The 22,894-nt window shown below is 36.3% G+C and overlaps 1 protein-coding gene across 1 annotated transcript in view; it reads right to left on the bottom strand.

The window, feature by feature from the left end:
• Positions 1–1,096: 1,096 nt before the first annotated feature.
• LGSN (lengsin, lens protein with glutamine synthetase domain) overlaps positions 1,097–22,894 on the bottom strand; it is a 60,701-nt gene continuing 38,903 nt past the window's right edge. The window contains exons 5-8 of the mRNA XM_027694468.1: positions 17,768–17,827; positions 15,775–16,762; positions 5,904–6,082; positions 1,097–3,752 (exon numbers count right to left, since the gene is read on the bottom strand). Coding sequence (XP_027550269.1) covers positions 2,553–3,752; positions 5,904–6,082; positions 15,775–16,762; positions 17,768–17,827 — 2,427 coding nt within the window. The 3' untranslated portion in view covers positions 1,097–2,552. The remainder of the gene's footprint in view (positions 3,753–5,903; positions 6,083–15,774; positions 16,763–17,767; positions 17,828–22,894) is intronic.

Here is a 22,894-nt window from a genome sequence, read left to right as displayed (position 1 = left end):
GTTAGTGATACGACAGTCAATAGTAATTAACTTCAATAAAGCAGTATCAAGTAGTTGTCTTTTTCTTGTTGCCTTTCTAAGGAATATGTATAAAAATTTGGTTGGGGATGCACGCAACTTTAAAATTTCATAACTGCTTATATCGAAATAAATGGTTTTTTTGTTTTCCCACAGAGTTGGAGTTATTTTATTTTTATTATATAGAATATATTTAGGAAAGAGTATTGAACAACATATTGACAAAAATTTGGGATACACCAGCTTCAAGCTGCACTTGTGAACTTTCTGGTTAAAAAAAAAAAAGCATTTTTTTTCCAGAAACATGAAATGCTTCCATTTAATCATACAGTCACTGTCTTTTCAGAGTCTATGTCATTGAGTACTACTCAGAAAATACATGTAGACTTATCTTATTGATTAACCTTATCTTGCTATAAAATAACATGTAAAAATCCGGTCTAGAGAACTGGATTTTTTTTATTTACGAATAATGGCTTTCTATGAATCTAATCAGGTAGTTGGATGTATACAGCAAGAGGTTTAGGTCTGATGTTATTTCTTCAATGCTGTGATAAGAAAACAGTATGGATAATACATGTAGTGTATGTAATAAACTTCATGTTAATTAAATTCAGTTGTAGAAGTTCATTATATATTATCTCTTTAAAATGACTATACACAGTGACAGATAATTATAAATCAATGACAAAATGTCTTATAAACCCAAACCAAGGAATAGCTATTAATCTGTGTGACTGCTGGGACTAAATAATGAATATGGTAAGTAAGCTGTTTGAACAAGGAAATAATTTTTATGTTTGTCTTCTACCAAAAGCTTGTGAAAATGAACGTGGGAAGTAAACAGAAAGAGAAGACAGAAGACAGATTTCCAGATCCCCTGAAGAAGTGTCAAGGCTGCAAAAGAGAAGCATTTTTTTCAGAATGGGAAGTTCTGTTTGACTAGACCTGGCCAATGCAAATCAGCATGTATCAAAGAAAAACAGTCCCAATCTGGGGCATGCAAAAAAAGGTGTCAGGTAAGAGAGACAATCAAATCCATCAACCAATCACAGATTGAGACAAGGGAATTTATTCATCGTGTTTCCTTAGATTATTTATTTCCTCTTGCTACCTGAGTATAAAATGAGTTCTTCTTTGGAATCACACAAAAAGCTTTAGCATACCACGTGCTACATTTCAAGTACAATACTATGTAGGGGAAAAGTGGAAGATCCATTAGTAGGCAACTACCACATTTCTGTTCAGACTTTCCTAGTTCTGCAAGTTGACAGAGGGATTGACTGAATCTTTTTTTTCGTTCCATTGATGACCAAACCTTTTTACTTGCAAATTCCTACACATAGATCAAAATACTGTGACAAGATAAAGAACATCAGAAATCACTGTTAATGTGGAGGTGAGGTATGAAACAAGGTTTATCTTTAATAATAAAGGAAGACAGCAGCAACAGTAACAAAAACAAAGATTAAATCTAAATCCCACCTCTTGCCATTCCAAATAAATTATTTTTCTCTACACCAGCTGTCATTTCTAGTTTTAGGGTGGATCTTCTCTTCCTCTGTTTTAACCACAGTTTGTCAGTCTCTGAATCTGCATCTTCACTCTTTCTTTCTGGTTTTAACCTCTTTCTGTTCCATTCTTCACAGTCATCTTCTTTATGCCTGATAAAATCAAGTTTTCCAATAAAGCACAGTTTAAGCTCTAAATTCTCTGCCTTCTCTGCCCTTTTTTTCCTCATTTGCCATTCAACTCTGAATTAACCCATTAACTATCAAAACAAACAAAATACCATTTTTTATTGCACAGTGGCGTGATACTGCTGCCTTTCTATGAATCATTCCCTCTTCAAGCCACCATTTGAATTCTTTTGGTACTTTTATTAACTATAATTCTTGCAAACTTCATTCAGCAGCAGAATTCATGATGTATAGATTATTTTATAATCCCTTGTGCCTTTTTTGTTTATGCCCACTAAGATACTGATTACTGGCTCTCAGGTTCTGCAGTTTCAGTTCTTTGCCCTTCTCTCTACTACATTCATTGTTCTAGCCTATGTTTTAAATGAAACTCAAATTCTTCTGGTTTAGCAACCCATCAGCTACTGAATAGGCTGGGATAAATCCCACAACCATGCTGAACAAGAAATTCTCCTCCTTCCTCAGTTATAAACCTCACTTCCTTCACTATCTCCGTTACTTCTACTTTTCTGCACGGTATGGAGTCCTATTATAGCTATATAGTTGCTATTCTCCATTTCACCTTCTCTTTTCTTCCTTCCAACAGCAGGTCTGTTCAAAAAAACCCACCTGTTTTTTAAAAGCCTGTTAATGTTATTTCATTAATATATCAGCTTTGCACTGCCATGAATGTACAAGGACAATAAAGTGTAATCACCATGTAATATACAAAGGAGGGGGAAAAAAAATACCAAATCATTAAAACCCCCATTTTTAAATATATTTAATAATTTCAGGAATCTTAGCCATTCACTGTATGCATTTACACAGCATCACTACAAAAGAATGCTCCTTCTAAATAAAATACCCCAGGCATTTATTCCTTTCACTATCCATTTCTTCAGTTTCTAACTCATAATGTTTCATGGCAACAAAGTATCGGATAAAAGTTTCACCTAATGCCTCCTTAATGCAGGAATCTTTCTCGAGTGCAACAAGAGCATCTTCTAGTTTCAGAGGGACTGAGGAATGTTTCAGATCACCAGTGTGATTTTCTTCTTCGAGCATATCATCATACCTAAGTCCCCTCTTTACTCCATCTAGACCCGCAGCAATAGTAGCAGCAAGGACCAGGTACGGGTTTGCTGCAGCAGAACTTAATTTATTCTCTATGTGAGTGCCTTTTCCACCATGACATTTGACATTAAAGGCACAGCTGTTATCATTATATGCCCATTTTGCATTTACAGTCTCTTTTGATTCTTTACTATATTTGGAATAAGGCTTACGGCAACTGGTGGTAGGAGCCATCAAGCAGCTGATAGCTGCTGTGTGTGCCAAGAGACCTGATAACCAATTTTTTCCAAGCTCTGTTAGCTCCTCAACTCCATAACCAGCAGAAAACAAATTCTTCTGGCCATTCAAATCCCATAGGCTATGTGACAGAGCCCCTGAATTGTAGAATCCTGATTCTGAGAAAAAGCTAGCCACGTAGTTATACTTCTTAGCCACCTCTTTAATGCCTGTTCTAAATGTGAAGGCACTGTCAGCAGCATCTATGCCAAACGCTGGATGAAAAGTGATCTCCATTTGCCCAGGCCCACTGGAAGAAGAAAAGCTTTCAATGTTGGCACCAGCATAATACATTCCTTCAATGAGCTCCTGAATGAAAGTCTGGTCATGGTTATTTAGTATTGTAGCTGCAGGAAAGGATATTGTCTTTGAATTTACAACCTCAGTAATGCCATAAATACAAAATTCATAAGTGAATGCAGAGTGCAGAGAAAAACCATTGTCCTGAAGCTGGCTCAGCTGTTTCTTGGCAATGTGCCTCGGTGAGGTCATTAGTGGGTTGCCCAGCACAGTGAAGGAATCACATATCACTCTTGCAGTCTGCTCAGTCCAGGGTAGTATTCGAAACGTTGATAAATCAGGATTCAGAATTATGTCACAATTAAAATTGGTTGCATTTATGTAATCTAATTCATTATCTTTAGGATTCAGCGTCAGCTCAAGATAACTTCTGGGCATGGCAACACCATGAATTGCTTTGTCCTAAACACAGAGCAGAATGACATATTATCAAAAGATCTCAGTGGTATTTTTATATATGTAAAATATGTAAAACTCAGATTCTCAGCAAGAACAACAGTATTTTTCCTAAAAGAACACTAAAATGCAGCGATCACTCAAGTGGAAGGTAAGAGCCAGTCACTACATCATTATAAAGCAGAACAAGTTTCTGCAAGATTAGTACAAAAACTGTGGCATCAATTACCCTAATGATAATTTTTTAAATTTCCATAAAGTACTAAAACATGTTAAATACCTATCTTGCATAGTCTTTATGTAATTATGGGCTTCATCACTTAGGTGCAAATTTTGCAAGTCAAACTTCTATCTATAGTTAGTCTGTTTTGCTTCTACATCCTCTGAGCATCTCATTCACGTAGACCCAAGTCACCACACAAGATTCATGGCAATATGAATTCAGACTGTAACTTCTCTTTAAATGCCGTAACATGTACCTCAGTGTTTTCCAGCTGCAACATTTAACAGGAAAATCTTACTTTCTGGACTTTAAAAGTTTGGGATAAAATGCAAAGAAAGCATTTCCAAGTGAGAAAAACTCATATTTTCTTCTCCATTTGAACAGAAAGCTTCAACTGATGCAAATGAAATGCAGATAGAACCCCAGTGAAGGATCATCTATTTTCAAACAAGCACCTTTACAACTTACCTTACATTCAAATATTTATCTGATGAAAACTGCAGTTATGCCAGGTTCTATCAAGTGAAATTTCCTCATGTTTACATCTTACCTTTATTCTTCTGAGTGAAAGGATTGCCATTTGAATGAACAGATGAGAATAAACATAGAAAGGGTCAAGGTCAGAACTGAAAAAAGTCACATTTTGCCTATCCAGATGGAAAATTGTTGAAATAGTTCTAACTGCATATGGTAGCTTCTTTTAGTATTAATGAATGACTGAATGAAGTCTGTCATCTCTTAAGTAGGTGGCAGTCAACAGTATCAATTCTCCCTGTGGGACACCCATAACCAAAACTGCACACTCTGGTGAATTCTGCTCCAAGATGTCTAAGCTGTCCATTTGGCAGTGAAAATGTGTTGAAGCTGATTACACTGTAGTAGCACCTCTCCCTCCTCCAACCCTGATACCCCAAGAGTTGCTCTTTACATATGCATATGTGTGTATGTGTGTACACATACACACTTTTTCAGTGTAAAAAAATTTATATGGTCACAGCTCCAATTTGTTCAGACCATAAGTAAGGTCAACACAAAAGCTGTCTTCGAACAAGCTGATCTAGACATTTGCATTTTGACATAGCAACTGAAAGAGAAGCAGCAATTAATGTACAACCCTTCACAAGAACTAAAATGGCTGAGAAAAAGTTTATTTTGATAAAATCCAAATTGCATCAGAGAGAGCAAGTGATATCTAGATGACACAATTGCAGTTTGGTAATACCTAAAAGGGAAACAATAAAAACACAGCTTAGGCTTCAGAAGGAACTTGAAACAAGAGTGTTCTTCATCTCTTCTTGTTCATATTTTTTTTACAATCACTCAGTAAAGTTTAAAATATTCATAGTGATATGTGAGTGAAAGTATAATGCAGTTATGTACATGAAGTACCACAGAAGCAATATAGTGAAAAGCCTGATCGATCAAGGACACACATGGTGAGGATTGCTTCCTAATTTGATTCTTATTTCCTGAATCATTACTATGGCAAATATTGCTGCTGAGTCGTCATGCAACTCAGTGCTATTTTCCTATGTTCATGACAGCTATAAAATTTCTCATACATGTAAATGATTTTCATTCAGTCGTTTTCTTTCTTTCAGTGTTTACTTTCTTTTTGCAATTTACTGATGTTCAGCAAACCAAACCTTTTATAATGCATTGAACCTGAGAAGATGATTCTGAGGGAAGAGATTATTAGAACTCCAAAGAACTGAAATTACCGGCCTTATTTAATTAGATTACTATTTGGTGGAACAGAGGAATAGATTATTGTAATGATGAAAGAAGTCTAGATCCTTTGGGAACATGAGCAGGTGGAGGGAACAGATAATTCATTCTAAGTTTGAGCTGCTGCCTGCCCTATGGAAAAAATATAATTAAAGCATGAGGGCATGAAAACACAAAAATGTACAGCAAGAAACCAAAAAACTTACATGAAAAAATCGAGAAGGAACATTCTTTGATCTTGACACACCGTGGAGGTCTATTGATTCAAATCTGACAAACTGCACGTTGTCCCTGGCCATCTGCTGCTTAATAAATTCAATATGAGAGAACAGGTGAAGGAGAGTCGAACTTCCAAGGCCGTTTACATCAGGGTCTCTGTTGGATGCTATAAGTGAAGAGGAATGTTCACATCAAACAAAATAATGAACACTGGAATACAGGTTGTTCTCCTGAAAATAGTGGGAAATTGTGGCATGGAGTGTAAAAGCAAAAACTAGAAAAAGTATGGATGATGAAACAGTTTTGTAAATAAACACGTATTTTTCCCTGACATCCTGTATAAAATCCCTTATTTTTTGGAATGGCCTATAACTTGAACTTTTTTTCAAGCTAAGAAGAGAACACGTGGTAAAGCCAGGAATTTCTGAGGGATACCTCAACTGGTTTGTTGAGTGTTTTTAGGAGCACAAATAGCAACTGGATACCTATTTCCCACTGAAAAATGACAGAATACAGATGCTACATTTCTTCAATGACTTTGTAAACTCTATGGTTACAAAAGCATGATAAAAAGGGCACCTGTCTTCTACTAAACCCTTCTCGAGACCTCCTGAGGAGGACCGTAGTCTCCTTCACCGCAGACAGCAACTTTTAAGGGAAGTTTATGCACTTATGAATTTTCTAGTATGGAGTTGTCTTCTTAACTGCATTACAGCAGCTGTAGGACTACATAAACTTCTTGACATGAAAGCAGTAACATCTGAGTATAACTTCCATAATGGAACAGAGAACTGGGCACTGCAACTTCCTTTCACCAACCTCTCTATTTCTTAGCCTGTTTCTCTTTTCAGTATCTATGTATTGTTATTACTCAAGTTAAACTCCATAAGGTATTAATTTTCACTCGATACAATAAACTAAACAGACCAAATGTAAAATTTTACATAAGACATAAAAAAATGTAAAAAGAAATATTTCTCTCTACATATCTGGAAGAAAAGTCCTCCATTCTTCCTGAGGATATGATCAGAAGAATTTTTGCAGATCTTTCAAACCCACAGTGGAAGATCACCATCAGCAGTCATTCATCACCACCCTTCAAGCAGAAGTTTAAAGCTTCATGACGAGGCACTCTGAAGGTTGGTGGGAGCAATCCTAATCTCTCCAATAGAAAATTACCTGAACTAGAGAAAATCTCCTTTAGTACTGGCCAGCAGGCACAATCACATCTTTTTGACCTCTCCTTTGGGGCAAGTGGGACTGACAGCTGGGAGGCTGTAAGAAGGCTCCCTAGCTGGCCCAAAACAAGGCTGTTAGATTATTCCCCGAGAAGGCAGTAAACTCATCCACAGTCGTAGACTTTTCAGACTTTAAATATCACTGGAGCATCCTCCAGCTGCAGATGGCAAGGAGGATACTTTAGGCCAGTAAAGTAAGAAGAGGTTAAGCAAGAACAGTGCTCCCTGACAAATGGCAGGTGAAAGCACAGAACAAAATTTTAAGTAAATAGGAAAACAAAGTAAAAATTGAATAGGTAAAAGCAAGGAAAGAATTTTGTCACATCCATTTCTCTTTATGACATCTTTCACTTTGGAAAGATTTACTAGATTGACCTCTTTATGACCATGAACATTATCTAGAAGTTTATTAACAGCTAATAAACTGTGGCTGTTTAATAGATTAACAGAATTTTTAAAGATTCTGAAAATCTTTCTACAGTTTATATCAAGAGGAGTTTTCTTCAACTCCGGAGACAAAAATCTGAGGCTTTTGCCTTCGGAAAAGCAGTGCTCAATCCCTTATTCTATATATGTTTAATTTCCTCTGCAAAGACGGTAGACATTTTCTGCCTACCACCTATCACACTGAGATTTTTATGTCTTTGTGTTATTCAAAATAAAATTTGGCTGGCAACACTTGAAATCAGTCAATTTTTGATGTAAATTTTGCAAGTATTTCTTAAAATATCTTGAAATGTTGACTGTTAAATTTCCATCTACTGAACAAACATTTTTCAAGTAAAAACTCATAAATCACGAAAAACAGCAACTTAAATTCTGATCCAATTAATTATGTAAATCAATATTCCTAAGAGATATAAATTATATAAATCAATATTCAAGAAAAACATAAATGTGATGTGCGTTCATATTAATGATGCATACATTTATTTAAAAAATAAAGCTACAAATGTACTTAATTTAAACATCTACCAATTGTAGGTGATTTTCCAAATTTTATATATATATGTTGTCCTCAGAATAAAGTTATTTGACTAAATACATAATTACATTATATGAACTAACAAAAATTAACAGAAAATTCCTATAAAGTAATGTTTTTAAAGAACGTGAAGAAAGCAAAAATTTTTAACTGAAGAAGCAAGAATTTGTCTTTTTCAGTTGGACTCGTTATGATTATAGATGTATATTTTTAAATGATGAGTCTAAATTGTATATATTGGTCTAGTATTAGTCTAAAATAAGTCTGTATACAAGTCTAGACACCCCACTCGTCAAAAGAGACATGCTAATTCATTTACAAGAGCCTTTATCCAAAATCTTTTAGAATCAATAGAAACAGTCATGCAGCCTTCATGTACTTTTTAGAGTTCATCTTTTATATTATTTGCAGATTACCTTTCCCATTGAAATAATAAGTTTCTGTAAATTGTAAGATAGCTAAAAATATCACTTAATGTCTCTGATTGATTTTGGAAATATGAAAGGAGATTTGTTTCTTAAGTAATAATTAGTGAATAACTACTGACTATTTACTTTTCTCCAGCACAGGACCCAAAATTTTTTGGTAGCCACCAAATAAATCGCTGTCAAACTACATCCATGAAGCCAATTATTATTAAAGTTTGGAAAGGTAGAGTAGGGAACTGAGTACTCCGTCTTTATCCAGTTCATATAATTATTATCCAGAGCATTAATTACTGGTAGATAAGGTAGCAAGTAATAAGCAAGTATTTGGCAGGCCTAGCTGATTTAGAATCACAGTCTTGAAGTCTTATATTGTTATGAGTGAGAATTTTCTTCATAAGTAGAACTGCTTCCCTAGCTTTCTGAACCTCTAGAAATAACAGCATCTTCCTTTTAATTTCAGAAAATCTACTTATGGAAACATTTAATTCAACAAGATGCTCAGATTTTTGTTCAAATTTTCATTTTAAAAATCAAATAAAAATCCAGACAGACCATTTAAGCAGATCCTTAGATATCCACATCAAATCTTCAGGACACAGAAAAGAACTTGATGTTTGTTTGGCTATGGTTCTATCTGTATTTTCCATTTAGGTTACCACTGAGAAATAATTAGTGTTATTCCTGTTTCTATTGTAATTAGTACAAAATATCTACAAATGCAAACAACATATCTTCACTTATTTAAAACATATTAATAACACAAAACTAAAAATATTACCAAACATTCTAAAAAATATTAAAATTATTATTATTTCTAGCAGAGGAGTGGTGCCATTCTTATATTATTAATGTTGAAATCACTCAGATTGCTGAGAGCAGCTGACATGGGAATAGGGCAAATAGTTGACATAGCGTTCCCTTCTCAGCAACATAAAAATGCCACAACAGAAGAAAGCACATCCCAGATCAATCCCTTTCCCATGGTCCCCTATTAAATCATACCACAACAAAACCAAACAATTTCTCAGCTCTAGAAGAGGTGACTGTGTCAAATTGAAAATGAAATAAAACGAATGTGCTGCACGTTGCCAGGGGACTGGACAACCACAGGCACAGGCTGTCCTAACAAATGTAGTGATACTGTAAACTCTTCACTGAGAAACAAGACCACCAAAGGAGCATAAGGCAATAACAGCAGATACCAGCAAGTAGACTCCAGATAAAAATCATGCATTGGTGAAGAAGACATGTTTCTATCAGTTCTCCCCCAGTCTCTTCCTCCTACTGCCTCTCTAGCAGCACCAGTTGTGCCAGATGTGCTTCCTCCTGATACAACTCTGCTGCAGCCACGCAGCTGCTTTGCAGCCTTCTCCTGCCCCATGACACAGATTGGGTAGGCCAGAGTCCTACACAGTGTCAGAGTGCCCTCCCTGTGCTCTGTGGCACCTTGTGGCACCTGTTACTGTCTCAGAGAGGCAGGGAAACAGAAACATTTGCAAGTGTTGAAATTGCTATGCCAGTCAAGGCAGCGTTTCATCATCCTAGAGCTGACTTTGGCACCAGCTGTTAACAGGAAAGGCACAGTATTCTTTGCAAAATACTCTGTCTAAAGAAAATGAGGTTTGCAGTTCCTTACTAAAAAAGTGGTCTTGTGGTTAGAAGCAGGAGGTTTAATATCTAAATTTGTTTTAATTTCTTCTACATCCTCAGAAATCTAACAGAGTGCTCTGAAGATCTGTATCGAACTCCTTTATAAAAATAGACATGATGATATTCATTCATGATATAGTGGATAGTATTCACTAGCAATGAGCCCCACAGGGTAATCACATATCTACACTCTTCTAAATTCTATGGAAATTCCTGTCAGAACTAATTTAAATACATCTGCTCTTCCTTATAGGACTCATGGTTTGTATTTTTAAGAATAGCCAGTTTTCTTGGTTTGTACAGTGTGTTACTTACTGTTCTCACCTTTGCCTTCAAACATTAACCACTTCTATATTCCAAACCTTATATGACAGCTTTTCCTATACTAGGTATCTTTTTTACTGCTACTTTTCTATTCCCATCTGTTTTTTGACATGGCAAGTAGACACGAGTACTGGGTTGCATTTGAATGCACTATTGATGTGAATAGTGATCAGAAGCATTCTCAGCTGAAAACATTATGCAATTCTTATTTCTTTTTCACCTAAAAGAAGTTTCACTGAAAATATTTACTGATTTGATTTCTGTAGTAAAGTACATAAAAAATTGTTTCCTACCTCGTATTTTACTCCCCTAAAAACCCTTAACGGCGAAATAAATACATAAGCATATCAGAAATTCCTAAAGCATGGGAGACACTAAAAATGTGTCCCTGATCTCTTTTAATAGTGATACTTTCAATGTTTTTCCATCTGTTTCTTTGTCTTATGAGTCTGCTTTCTTTTTTAAACTTAACTGCAAAGCAGAGTTTTTACTCATTTGACCATGGAGAAGCTTAGGTTTTTCCTGAGTTTTATAGCTAATTTACAGACCAACATGCAGCTTCAATCATCCATGAATTATTCTTTCCAATCTAAATGACAACAAAATGACACAGCTTCTCAGAGGGAAAACATTGTCAAGAATCAAATGCAAAGTAAGTTTTTACTTCTCAATAGATGAAAGATAAAATAAATAAACTACATTTTTTTATATTCTAGGGTCTTTTGCAGTAATGGCTCTTCTGTACTGAATAAGGAAATTATCACAATTTTATAGAAAAGTTAGAAAATATTTTACTTAGGCAGGATTAGTTGAAAGCAAAATGTGCAGGCGAAAGAAAATTAAGGTAATACCCAATGGAACTACCTAACTAATAATCCTGAATATGATGAATCTACACTGGCATATCTGTCTTCAAACTCAAATAGAAATTTTAGATTTGAGGAAGGAATCATTGAGCAAAATTGCATGAACTGAGGTCTAAAATAATGCAAACTAGGAAACCCACTTTGGCCTAAGAATAGTTGACCTAATTTAAACAAATCAAGTGAGAAATACAGAATCATAGAATAGTTTGGGTTGAAAGGAACCTTAAAGATCATTTAGTTCCAATTTTCCTTCCATGGGCAGGAAAACATTCCACTAGAGCAGGATACTCAAAGCCCCATCTCACCTGGCCTTAAACACTTCCAGAATGAAAGAGAAAAATTTGCTAAATGTGAAGTAAGGTTATTTAGGGGAGATATTTTGAATAGTATTGAAGGTAAGAACTAAACTCTTTTTGAATATGTTGTAGAAGGAGAGGCAGCTGGCAGAGAAATCAAGCAGAAGATGCATTTCACTTATATTAGGTCTGATCTAACTGTTTTTGTAACCTTTCGCTATTACTATAAAGAAAGCAAGCATCTCCAAAGGGTGGGAAGAATTACTGTCTGAATAAACTTTTCTCACACAGAATCATGGGACGACTAGCTTACTCCAGATACTAGAGATAGATGAGTTGAATCTCACCTGAAAGGCGACAAAATAGATCAGAAAGTTTGGATGGAAGTCCTGTCCGAGCATTTTTCCTTTGTATGAGTTAAGAGGAAAAATGGAAAATCATACGGAGTCAGAGAACAGGAAGATTTCAACTGTTGGTATGGAAGATAAAGAACTTAAGAGTTTTGGTTTGCTCTACAGAAAAAGAGCTGCTCTAAAAGTTTGTAGGACTAATTAAATCCACTCTTAAGTGTGAAATACAGTCTGTGTCTTCTTGATATGCTTTTCTTTAAAAAGACAAGTTAGCAAAGAAACTTAGTGTTTGGGGTCAGCAACCACATAACACTTCATGTGATTCTTGAAGCATTCAAACCTTCTTTTATTGTGCACTTGAAATGTCAACAGTCACTAGGTAGCAACTGGTGCCTGCAGCCACAGCTAAGACGTATCTTCTTTCTTCAGAAATTTCTCTCTCTCTCAAACAGTTTCTGATCCCATGTTGGTCATATTTTCTCCTCATCCTGTGTGATGACACCAGTATCTGTAGGTCACTCCGACCATACCTAGCGCATATGGTTGCCAAAGCCATCTGCAGTCCCTGGCTGTGGGAACCCATATATCACTGTGACAGAGGGGGATGACACACCAAGACTATGGTGTATCGTGATCCTTGGATGCTTCACATTGCTCAAACAGAGTTATTTCCTTTTGCTTCCTCTCTGGCTACCATGGTATTAATATTCTAATTTAGTAGCATGCAGAGTAGCATGCAATAAGATCTGAGTTCAGAGAGGTCAGTATACAGTTACCTTATGTGCTATATCTGCTCTACATATAGCACACGCATACATTCATGTCCATGTGCATGTAGTTACTATGAAGTGTTATATAATATTATATTAATTAAATTTCATATTATTCTATACTGTTTGGAATCCTTCCTGTTTGTCTCCCAAGAATGCAAACACAGAACAGCTTAAGAAGCACCTGGTCATTAATAACTACATACCAATTTGCAGAAGTGCATATTATTATCATATATAGACACTTAGGCAAATAAAATTCCTAAATCCATGTTAGGGCTGTCAGTATATTCACCTAATTAGCTACATGTGTTAGCTTCTATGTTTCCATGGAAAACAGCTTTAGATTAAAAGAATTTTATCTTTAGCTTCAGCTCCTATTTCTCTGACACTCTCAAGTAACATTTTTCATACTGACCCAAATATCTGACCCATCTGCCTCTTTTCTAATATTTTTCCCACATCCATGCACTTATTTTATGAAAGAGCTGACAAGAAATGAACAAAATGCACATGCAGCAATATTTCCACATCCTTCAATTAGAATTTTGGGAAAAATGTAGGGATTTATTATTTTAGAGAGATGTTAACTCTGTAACCAGCATGGCTGTATATCAATTCTCTGAAGTACTCTCAATCATTGACGCTCAGCTAGGTTTCAACCTCTCTGCTGCTGATCTCTACAGATTGTCCTTAGCTGTGTACTTTTACAACCATAGTATATTCCATATTTCAACACTGAGTGGATCTCAAATACAACCTCTTGTAATTTTTCCAAACAATTTGGATTAAGTCTTCTGATTTAAGCAAGTTCAAATATTTGAAAACTTGAAAATTGTAAGAGGTTGTATTTCATATCTACTCAGTGTTAAGATATCTTTAGATTCAAGACTTCAGGCACTTTGTTAACTGAAATATTTAACATAATGTTTTAGTTATAAAAATAAAATATTTAGGACTTGATCTTATCAATCTTAATGAATTATCGCTGGCAGCAATGAAATACTGTTTATGCAAAGGCTCATTAAAGAGTGCAAAATTTTATCTAAAACTTTCTTCTCTTCAATTAAGTTACTGAATCTATTCAATGAAAATTAAATTTTGAACACATACATTTCTTATTAAGTAAGAAACTATTTCTGTGCATTCCATTTATGAGTGGAAAAGGCACAGTGAGCCCTACAACTTGTTTGGTCAAAGTCAAATGGAACCCAAACCTCATGAGAATCCACAACTTTTTTATTTTTAATGCGCTTTTGATGAGAAAAAACCGTTTTCTCCCATTTCCCTTCATATTTAGTTCTCATCTGTAGTTCCCTTACAGTCGTTGCTATAAGTGATACAGAGTAGATACTGTTGCTACAGTGATACAGAGTAGGATTAACCCCAGGTAGCTTTAGGCATCTCAGAGTTAGACAAATGATTTTAATTAATCATCATAGGACTTCTTTCCCTGAGTGGAAAGATACCCCCACCTCCAGAGGTCAATTTCTCATCAACTTCTAATACGTCTTTGAAGACAAAATGCCTGACTTTACTGACTAGGTGATAAATTTGGATTAGCTACTTCATGTTAAGTGGCTAAAGCTGGGCTGAAATCTCCAGTGGAATCTACAATTAATCTCATCAGTTCCCTGTATCTTGTAAATGATGCTATGACAAAGAATTGCTGTGACAATGCATTTTGCTAACCTTTCAGCAATGTAAAAACCAATGTAGTCCGGAAAGGGAACAGCATCAAGTGTAGGCTGAACAATAATCCTCTAACCTCTTTATTCTAATAGGTATGAATAAAGAGTGGTTCGAGTGTGAAATATTTTTTCAAAGCTTTATATTTCTCATGCAGTGCCCTGAGTTACAACTAATAATGTTCACGTGTATCTTATTTAGACTTGTTCAAACTGGGTTACACAGAATGTCTACTGAGAAATCCCGCTGTAGCAAGAACAACTGATATGTTCAAATTGTCTGTTTTCAGAGTATGTACAGCAATGTTTCTACCCATCTGACAGGGGACTTGAGAAAAATCAGAATAAATTAACATCATTGTAAACATTTAATTTTTACTACTATCTTTTATTACATAGTTAATTATGGATGAAGCAATTTATCAATGAAGAGATTAGTATTTCTTGTATTAGTGAGATAAGTCAGAAGGTAAGATATCCGTTCTGGAAAGATGATAGTATGATCTTAGACTGATGCTTATGGAAATGTATTCATCTGATATCTATTCAACTGGCAAACTATTTTTTGTGAGCTTCCTGGAAACAGAACAACAAACTGCTCAAGCCCATTACATCATCACAGCTAATAATAGCTTTCAGTTTGCTGATCCAGCTAGCCCAAAAGCATAGCTTTTACACTTTCAAAGAAATCACAGTTTATTAGTAGCAATTGTCTCTATAAACACTTCCAAAATGAACTTATTGAACCACTTGAAAATAAGGGGGAGTTCTCTGCCTCATTTGCTTTTCTTCCCCTATAATTTATATGAGATGTTTTTGCACTCCAGTTCTCTAACAGGACAAATAATTGAAAACATCATCGCTATATGGGAGCAATTTCTGCTGCTGGAAATGTTAACAAAAAAGGTAATTTTAAGAACCCAGATGCCATCAGAGTTTTGCAGTGTCTAGCAGACTTTTGGGAAATGCTGCCTGCACTCAGTTTAGATGAGGAAATTTTTTAGTTTTAGTGAAAAAATACATGACCACTTCTGCATGGCAGTTTTTGGCAGGCAGCTGGGCTTTATAAATACCTCACTTTAAAAAAAAAAAGCATCATAGATGTAGGGCACAACTTCCAATCCATTCTGATCACACAGAAACCACAGGTGTCAGTTCTCTCATGCACTAGCTCTGACTTAATTTTGCAGATTAACAAAACACCACAAAACAACAGGAGCATTTTCTTTAGCAGGAGAGTAGGTGATGTTTAAATATCCTTACCGGCGTTGCCTGTAGAGGAGTCAAACTGAATCTCAGGTGTTGAGTTTTCTGCAGGTGTAGAAGCTGCCGGTAGTCCCAGAATAAGTTGATCCACGTCGCTTCCCACTGGTTGCTGCTGATCAGAGCCAGCAGAGCTGAGGATCAGGAGACTTTTTCTCTGCTGCCCCACTCCCTGCTTGTGGAAGCTGTAATACTTTTGCTTCTCCTCTCCAAAATGGGGACTAAAAGTACCAAAGGGTCGGCCCTGCTTGTCAGCTGCTTTCTCCCAGGGTTTCAAGTTTTTCTGAGCAAAAGCGCCACCTGCCTTGCCACAGAAATTGGGCCCACGAGGACCTTCACTCAGCAGGTTTTTCAACTCTTGTAGACTTTGTTTAGAAATGCCAGGTGCCCCTGTGAAGGACTCAGCAATATTGTTCCCTTGTGTGGATACAGCACCGCCCAGGGAGCCCATCTTTGTCACATGAAACTTTACAACTTTTTCTTCCATACCACTCTGTTCTTCTGGCTTAGCCCCCACCTGCTCACTGTCCTTTTCCCTCTGCACTGCCTCTGTGCAGCCACCTTTCCCTGCACTCCTTGCAGGTTGTATGCCCGTGGGCTGCTTCATCTGAGCTGCTGTATCTATTTCCTCCTGCATTTTTCCCACTGTTTTTTTCCCAGTGTCGGCATTTTCTTGGGTTTCTTGTGTTTCTCCAGATGTGTCTTCTTTCACAGCACTGCCAGAATTGGAACTGTCGTCACCCCCTCTGTCCTTTTGTACTGGAGGAAAGGTAGTGGGGTTTTGGAGAGACTGGTCTGATGGTGGTTCTGAGCAACCAGTGATTCCTTTAAGGGGACAAGGATCTGGGATTTTTGAGGTGCGGGACAGCTCCATCTTCTCATTTTCTAAAGGAGGAGCATACTTTGTAGGACCTTTGATTCCCTTTTTCTTTCTGAAACCACATATATTGTTGCCATCAACTTCATCACTGTCATTTTCAGATGTGTTCTGTAACCAGCAATAAAATATACAACCAAATAATATGCATGAATGAAACATGGCAATGGAGCACTACCACCAGCTGCATTAACCTTGTAGCACTTCCATTAGTACTTGCTGATGCAGGTCTCTGTGGGCACTTATTTTGATTCTTAAAAGTTCTTACAGAATTCTTTTTCTTACATTTTAGAAAAAAATCAGTGAAAATGCTTTCATAATATAGTTTTTAGGCAGATTTAGTAGATTGTAATATAAGACATAGTACACTGTGTGACATCATTTGCCAAACATATGCCCTTTAAATGTGAAAAAAATGTATTTTAATAATTACATTTAAGTATATTCCTGTTCATATTAAAAGTGTTTGTATTTATAAAGGAAATGTATTACCCTGAAACACAGAACAGTGGCAATCCTTATAATTATGAAGATTGAAACCTGAAAATAAATGGCGTTTAATTTCAGGATCTAATTTGGACAAATAACTGAACTTGCAGAGCAGTGGTCAAAAAGGAAATCTTATATTTGGATGTATAAACAGGAAAGAACCTGAAGATGATGTTTACCTTTATATATGACATAGATATAGTTTATATTGTAGTGATGAGAGCAGATTTTAAAATAGATCAAAAAAATCAAAACCAAAAAATCAAAACCAGACACATTTGAATTAAAAAAATTACCACACATTTTAATATTGTGGATGCCTAATTATTTCACACACTGTCAAAGTAGCGATTGAATTCTCTACCTCATACCTTAAAAAAAGACTCCCTAACACAGTTTAACCAAAATATAAATCACTCCATAGCCAATCACAAACTGTTATATTGTTTATGAATCTACTCAATTGTGTATTGTTTATGAATCTACTCAATTGTAGACTCATTGTCTATGCATCTACTCAAGCATGCGTTTAAGGCATATTAACAGCCCTTGGTTTGCTTGGATTGAGCTGGAATTAACACCTGTAAGGGAATGAAGGGATATCCTCTGAATGAGACCATTCTTTACCTTTTCCACAAAGGAATAATCTGTACTCTCTCCAATTTCTGAATTTCCAGAAGAAGGGATCTGCACAAAAGCAAAGTGAATGCCAGTCTGGGTAAGGCAAAACAGATTCCTGTTGGCAGACAAAAGCACGTAGCAGCTAATGTGCATATGGAAGGAAACAGTTGCATGGCCCCCATTGAGGTCTTTCTCTACATTATTCCTCCCTATTTTCATGTGCTATTTTCCATCATTATCTATTCAAAAAGGTTTATGACTTCTGTCCTAACACAGAACTCACAGAAATATTTCCTTCCTTGCTCCCCTTGCCCCAATTTTCCATGACATGCTGTGTGTGCAGTTACTATGGGAGCTTGCTGGGACATTGCTGATAGCGCAGAAGGCAGTTGGCCACCAGCTCTGTAGGGGAGATGAGCCACTCTGTGCCTGTAACTCCCATGCACATATCTTGGCAGTGATGTGCTCATGATACCCACTTGCAATCAAACACAATTATTGACACATTCACAACAGAAATCCATGCTTACCCCAGTTTTAGCACTCAGTTTTTAATGAACCCATTTCTTCGTCGAAGAGGTTTGGTTTATTTCCATAACAAACCCCACGATAACCCATAAAATTATTCTGGGTGTTTGCCGATACCCCTACACATTCACTCATGCAGAATAGAGCTAATTCCTACAGCTCTGCATCATTATGGAATAGAAATATAACAAAAGAACTCTTCTGAACAGCAAAACAGACAAAAGCTGATTATTATTCTGAATTATAATGAAGAATTTTAATACCTCTCTTAGTAATACAAGAAAGGGAATGAAGCTGGGGAAGAAAAAGTAGGAATGGAGGATCAGTATCTGCTAAATGGAAAAACACAAATCATCTTAAAATATTCCTCATGTTAAATTTCTAGATATATACTTTTTTTTGAGATAACTTAGATAAGAGTTCCTGCTATAAAAGCTATAGTCATAAAAATATTTTATCTTGTAATTAATTTATGAAAAATATTTATTTAAATATCTTTTATGGCAGAGGCTGCCATCACTAATATATATTGATTTACAACTTATGAAGTTTTCAGAATTCTTTTGTTTTCTTTGAATAACTTGAAACTAATAAGATAACCATAACACCATATGCATTTCTGCTTTATAATGTATTTCTGCTCTCTGTCCTGATAACCACTGAAAATTTTGAAGTTAGATGAAGTTTTTGCCTGTTGTCCCTATGGTATATCTTTGAAAAATATTCAGTAAAATGACTGGAGGAAAGTTACGCACATCCTTTTTTTTAACACCTGTGTACTGAAGTCAGATAAAAGATCATGTATCAAAAGCAAAATGTCAGAAACCTGTCTATTCACATAATTAGATATTCTAAAGGATTTCGTGAACACAAGGTGTCATTCCCACATTATAATCCTTACCAAAATAAATTCCTTCTGAATAGAGATGAGCAGGATAAGGACTGATCACTGGAAAGTTTGTTAATCCGTTTGAAACAGATATCTAATAACTGATGTATCTATAGTAGTTTACAAAGAGTTTATTTTCCATGAAGAGATAGACTATGGTACTTCATTTTGATTATAGACCCAAAGATATACTGTGCCCATTGCTCTTAAACAAAAACAGTGATAATTTTTACCTTCAAATAAACAAAACTCTTGCAATTATACAGAGAACAACCTATGCATTACTTTAGGTCCTCAGCACAAGGCACACTGTAACTTTGTGCAGGAAAATGACTCTTTGTTTCTAAATAAACTCAGGCATTTGCAGACATTTAGAAATCATTCACCATGTTTTCTGCAGTGAAATAAACAGACCTGTTTATTTGAGTTTGTTGCAAGGTACCAATACAGCATCTCTTCATATTAAAGACAGTCATATGGACGAGCTATAACACAGCTTTACGTGGTGTCTACCGTCAGAAAAGGCTTACTACCTGGGCACAGGGGGGAGACCACCCAGGAACAGGACTTATGAATTATCTATTTAACTTTTTATTTCTTGAAAAGTTTTTTTTATACAGAAGACAGGGGTGGTTAAGTGAAATAGCACCTTGAAAGAGATACAGTGCACGAGAGCTGGATACAAATCATTACTTAATTTCATTGAACCCTGTATCCTGCTATGCTGAAAGGAAAGCAAAACAGTCATGGTTTAATATGACAAAAGTTCTGACTACTTTCAATTTCCTTCCTGGATGTTCCTACATTTTTGTTGCTCTTTGGCAACAGTACCAGGAGATACCCAAACTACTCAAAAGTTATTTTACCCAATATTTGTTTCATCAGCATTTAATTTTTGGGTGCTTATTTTCAAATATTTGCTGGCACCTTAAGTCAGAGGTCTTGATAATTTTGCAATTTGCTTCTCTGTCTTAGCAAGTGAATGCTTGGGCAGGGATTCAGATATTCCTGCCAGAAGAATTAGGTCCAAAATATAAACAGTGTGGGTCACATTATGCAACAAATCTGAGATTTAGATTTTTCTTTCTAAAGTTTTATCTGACGTTATTTGCCATTGATAGGGTTTGTTACTCTCCCAAGGTCTGATTTCTGTTAGGACTACTTGTCCCAGTGCTGCTACTTGCGTTGGTACATCGATCCCCTCTGCACTGGAATTTGCGCCTGGCAGGATCTTAGGTAGAGGTGGGCCAGCTCAAATCCTGCAAGAGGCAGGAAGAGTGGCGGTGGATCAGACTACATTTCTCTTTATGGATAATCTCAACTCACACAAATAACAGCTTTGCTAGTCTTCACTGTGCACCTGCTGTGTCACTTTGAATACACAAGAGTCTGGACATCTCTGACTATCAACAGAGCATAAGGGCTACACTTATGCATTACAGCAACATATTAAGGCACCATGCAGGTAGGAAGAGAATAGAGGACAATAGCAGCAAGCAAATATTTCTGCACTGTGCAGGTGGAATTGCTTGTTCTACTTAATTACGTGCCACTTCTGGCATGTGATCAGGATTCTACATTTGAGGGATATTTCATACCTTGTGGCAACACAGAAAACATGAATCTAAAGCAATTTTTCTTAACCAGTTTGTGTTCACTTTTAGGCTTTGTACATCTCTGGAGTGGAACATTAACTATACCATGAAATACAGTACTGCCAAAAGGCAGTTCGTCTCCAAACCTGCCAATCCACAAGCTGAGAGTATTGGAAATGTAAAGTGTTGCCTTTGGGAGGAGTAACAAATGCTAAGGTTTTTGGTGTGTGAAGCAGAGGTGAAAATCCAGGGCAATTCTTGAACTTTTGCCTTAAAAAGATTTTACAGGTGACTGAAAATGTATCTATGGTGTTCTATGAGGCTGCAGATGAGACCATCTATTTTCCTACTTTTTGTTTGTGTCATGACTTCAGGCAACACTGCAAACACTATTGTGGTTTATAAACATCTCTCAAAAACATACTGACAAAAAGAGACAGGGAAATGAGAAAAAGAAACTCACAGTAAAGCTTTTGAAAGGGGAAAAAAGAGAGAAAGGGAGTTAGTTTAAAAGATGCTCTGAGTAACTGTAGATGAATAGCTGCAGGAGGATTTCTATCACAGGAAAAGGTGAGAGACAAGGTGCAACTCTATCAGGAGCTTTAGCATAGCTAAACAACAAAATAACCCAATGTTCCTGCTACTAGCTACCCAATAAAGTGAAGCAAGCATTCATTAAAATGCACTGGGGTCTCAGTCACATTCTTGTTTTTTGTTTCAGATCATTAACTGATTATAGCCATTTGACCAATAAGAGGTCAAATTGTGATGATCACCCTGAGCTGGTGCTATAGATTTTTCAAGAACATTTTGCAAAGAACATCAAAATGTCAAAATTTGGTATAACTAAGAAGTAAGAAAGCATGGGAAACTAAAACAAAAAAAAAAGTCAAAATATATAAGGTTTGGTTGGCTAAATTTTTGTTTATGAAAAGTTAACTGTTTCACTTCAGTTTGATCTTTTTTTTCTATCATATAAAACACTGTTGAAATTAAATGTTTCCAGTCTAAAAAAATCTAAAACTACTGTTCAAGTAATGCTGACATGTGATATTATTCACATTGTTTGAACTTTTTTCCAGTTCTAATTCAAAAGTCACAGTTTCCCAAAGTATTGCAAATGCTGTGAAACTCTAAATGCTGAGGAACCTTTTCTGTCCCACTCTGGCTGTTACTGGGTTACCCTTTACAGCTCCCCCAGGTTGGTACATCAAATTTATTTAAACTTTATATGCAGTAATGAATTTCAAAAACTTGAAGCCAAGTCAGCAGGAGAAGCTGTTTAAGACCTCACACAACAGCACCTATAAAGCAAGTAGCCCTACGTCCAAGTGCTTTCCTTGCCCCTTCCCCTGGCATGTGGAAAGCATTGCTCAGCTGCTCCCCCAGCAACCACACAGCAAAGAAGCAAAGGATGCAGAAACAAATTATGTACTTGTGAGAATTAATGCAGCTCCACTGGAGTCACTGGAGCCACAAAGATTTAAACCAGGGGAGAATTTGGCCATGGAATTGTACCAAGGACAACACAGATATTTACACAAGGAGTATCTCCAGGTATAGAGAGGGATTTTGGCTCTTGGGCACAATGTTACAAGAATGCATGTGATGATAAACAGACACTGGTGGCTTGCAAGCTAGAGACATGAGGATCACAGCACGTTGTCAAGATATTGCTGTGACTAATTTCTCCCTCAGTGACCTTGTTTGATGAAGTGTTTCTTTGAGAGTGATTTACTGCTATGAAAACCTCCTAGTGAAGGACCTGAAAGTGGCATAAATATTAGATACATCTGATTATTTTGCAGTTGGAGAAGCTGAAGCATAAATTTGCCATAGGTCAAAGGAGATGTGTGGCAAGGTGAGGAGCAGAAGAAAAGTCTCCTTCCTTCTTTAAAACTTTTAAATATAGTCAAGAGTACTAATATCCTTCATGTGAAAATGGATGGAGTGAGATTAGTTCACAATATTGTGCTACTTATTTGCAAATCCAACATTTGCCTTTATCCACTACACCCATTCAAAGCCTTCACACTACATACACCATTTTCAGATGAGCTTCTCAAGGTCGTTGATTCTCTTGCTGCCTCAAAGCAGCAGACTTGTCCTTATGACAAAATT

This window comes from Neopelma chrysocephalum, unplaced genomic scaffold (assembly GCF_003984885.1).
Source record: "Neopelma chrysocephalum unplaced genomic scaffold, ASM398488v2 Primary Assembly neopelma1_23b, whole genome shotgun sequence".
Classification (NCBI taxonomy): Eukaryota; Metazoa; Chordata; class Aves; order Passeriformes; family Pipridae; genus Neopelma; species Neopelma chrysocephalum.
This window is presented reverse-complemented; position numbering and strand designations above follow the sequence as displayed.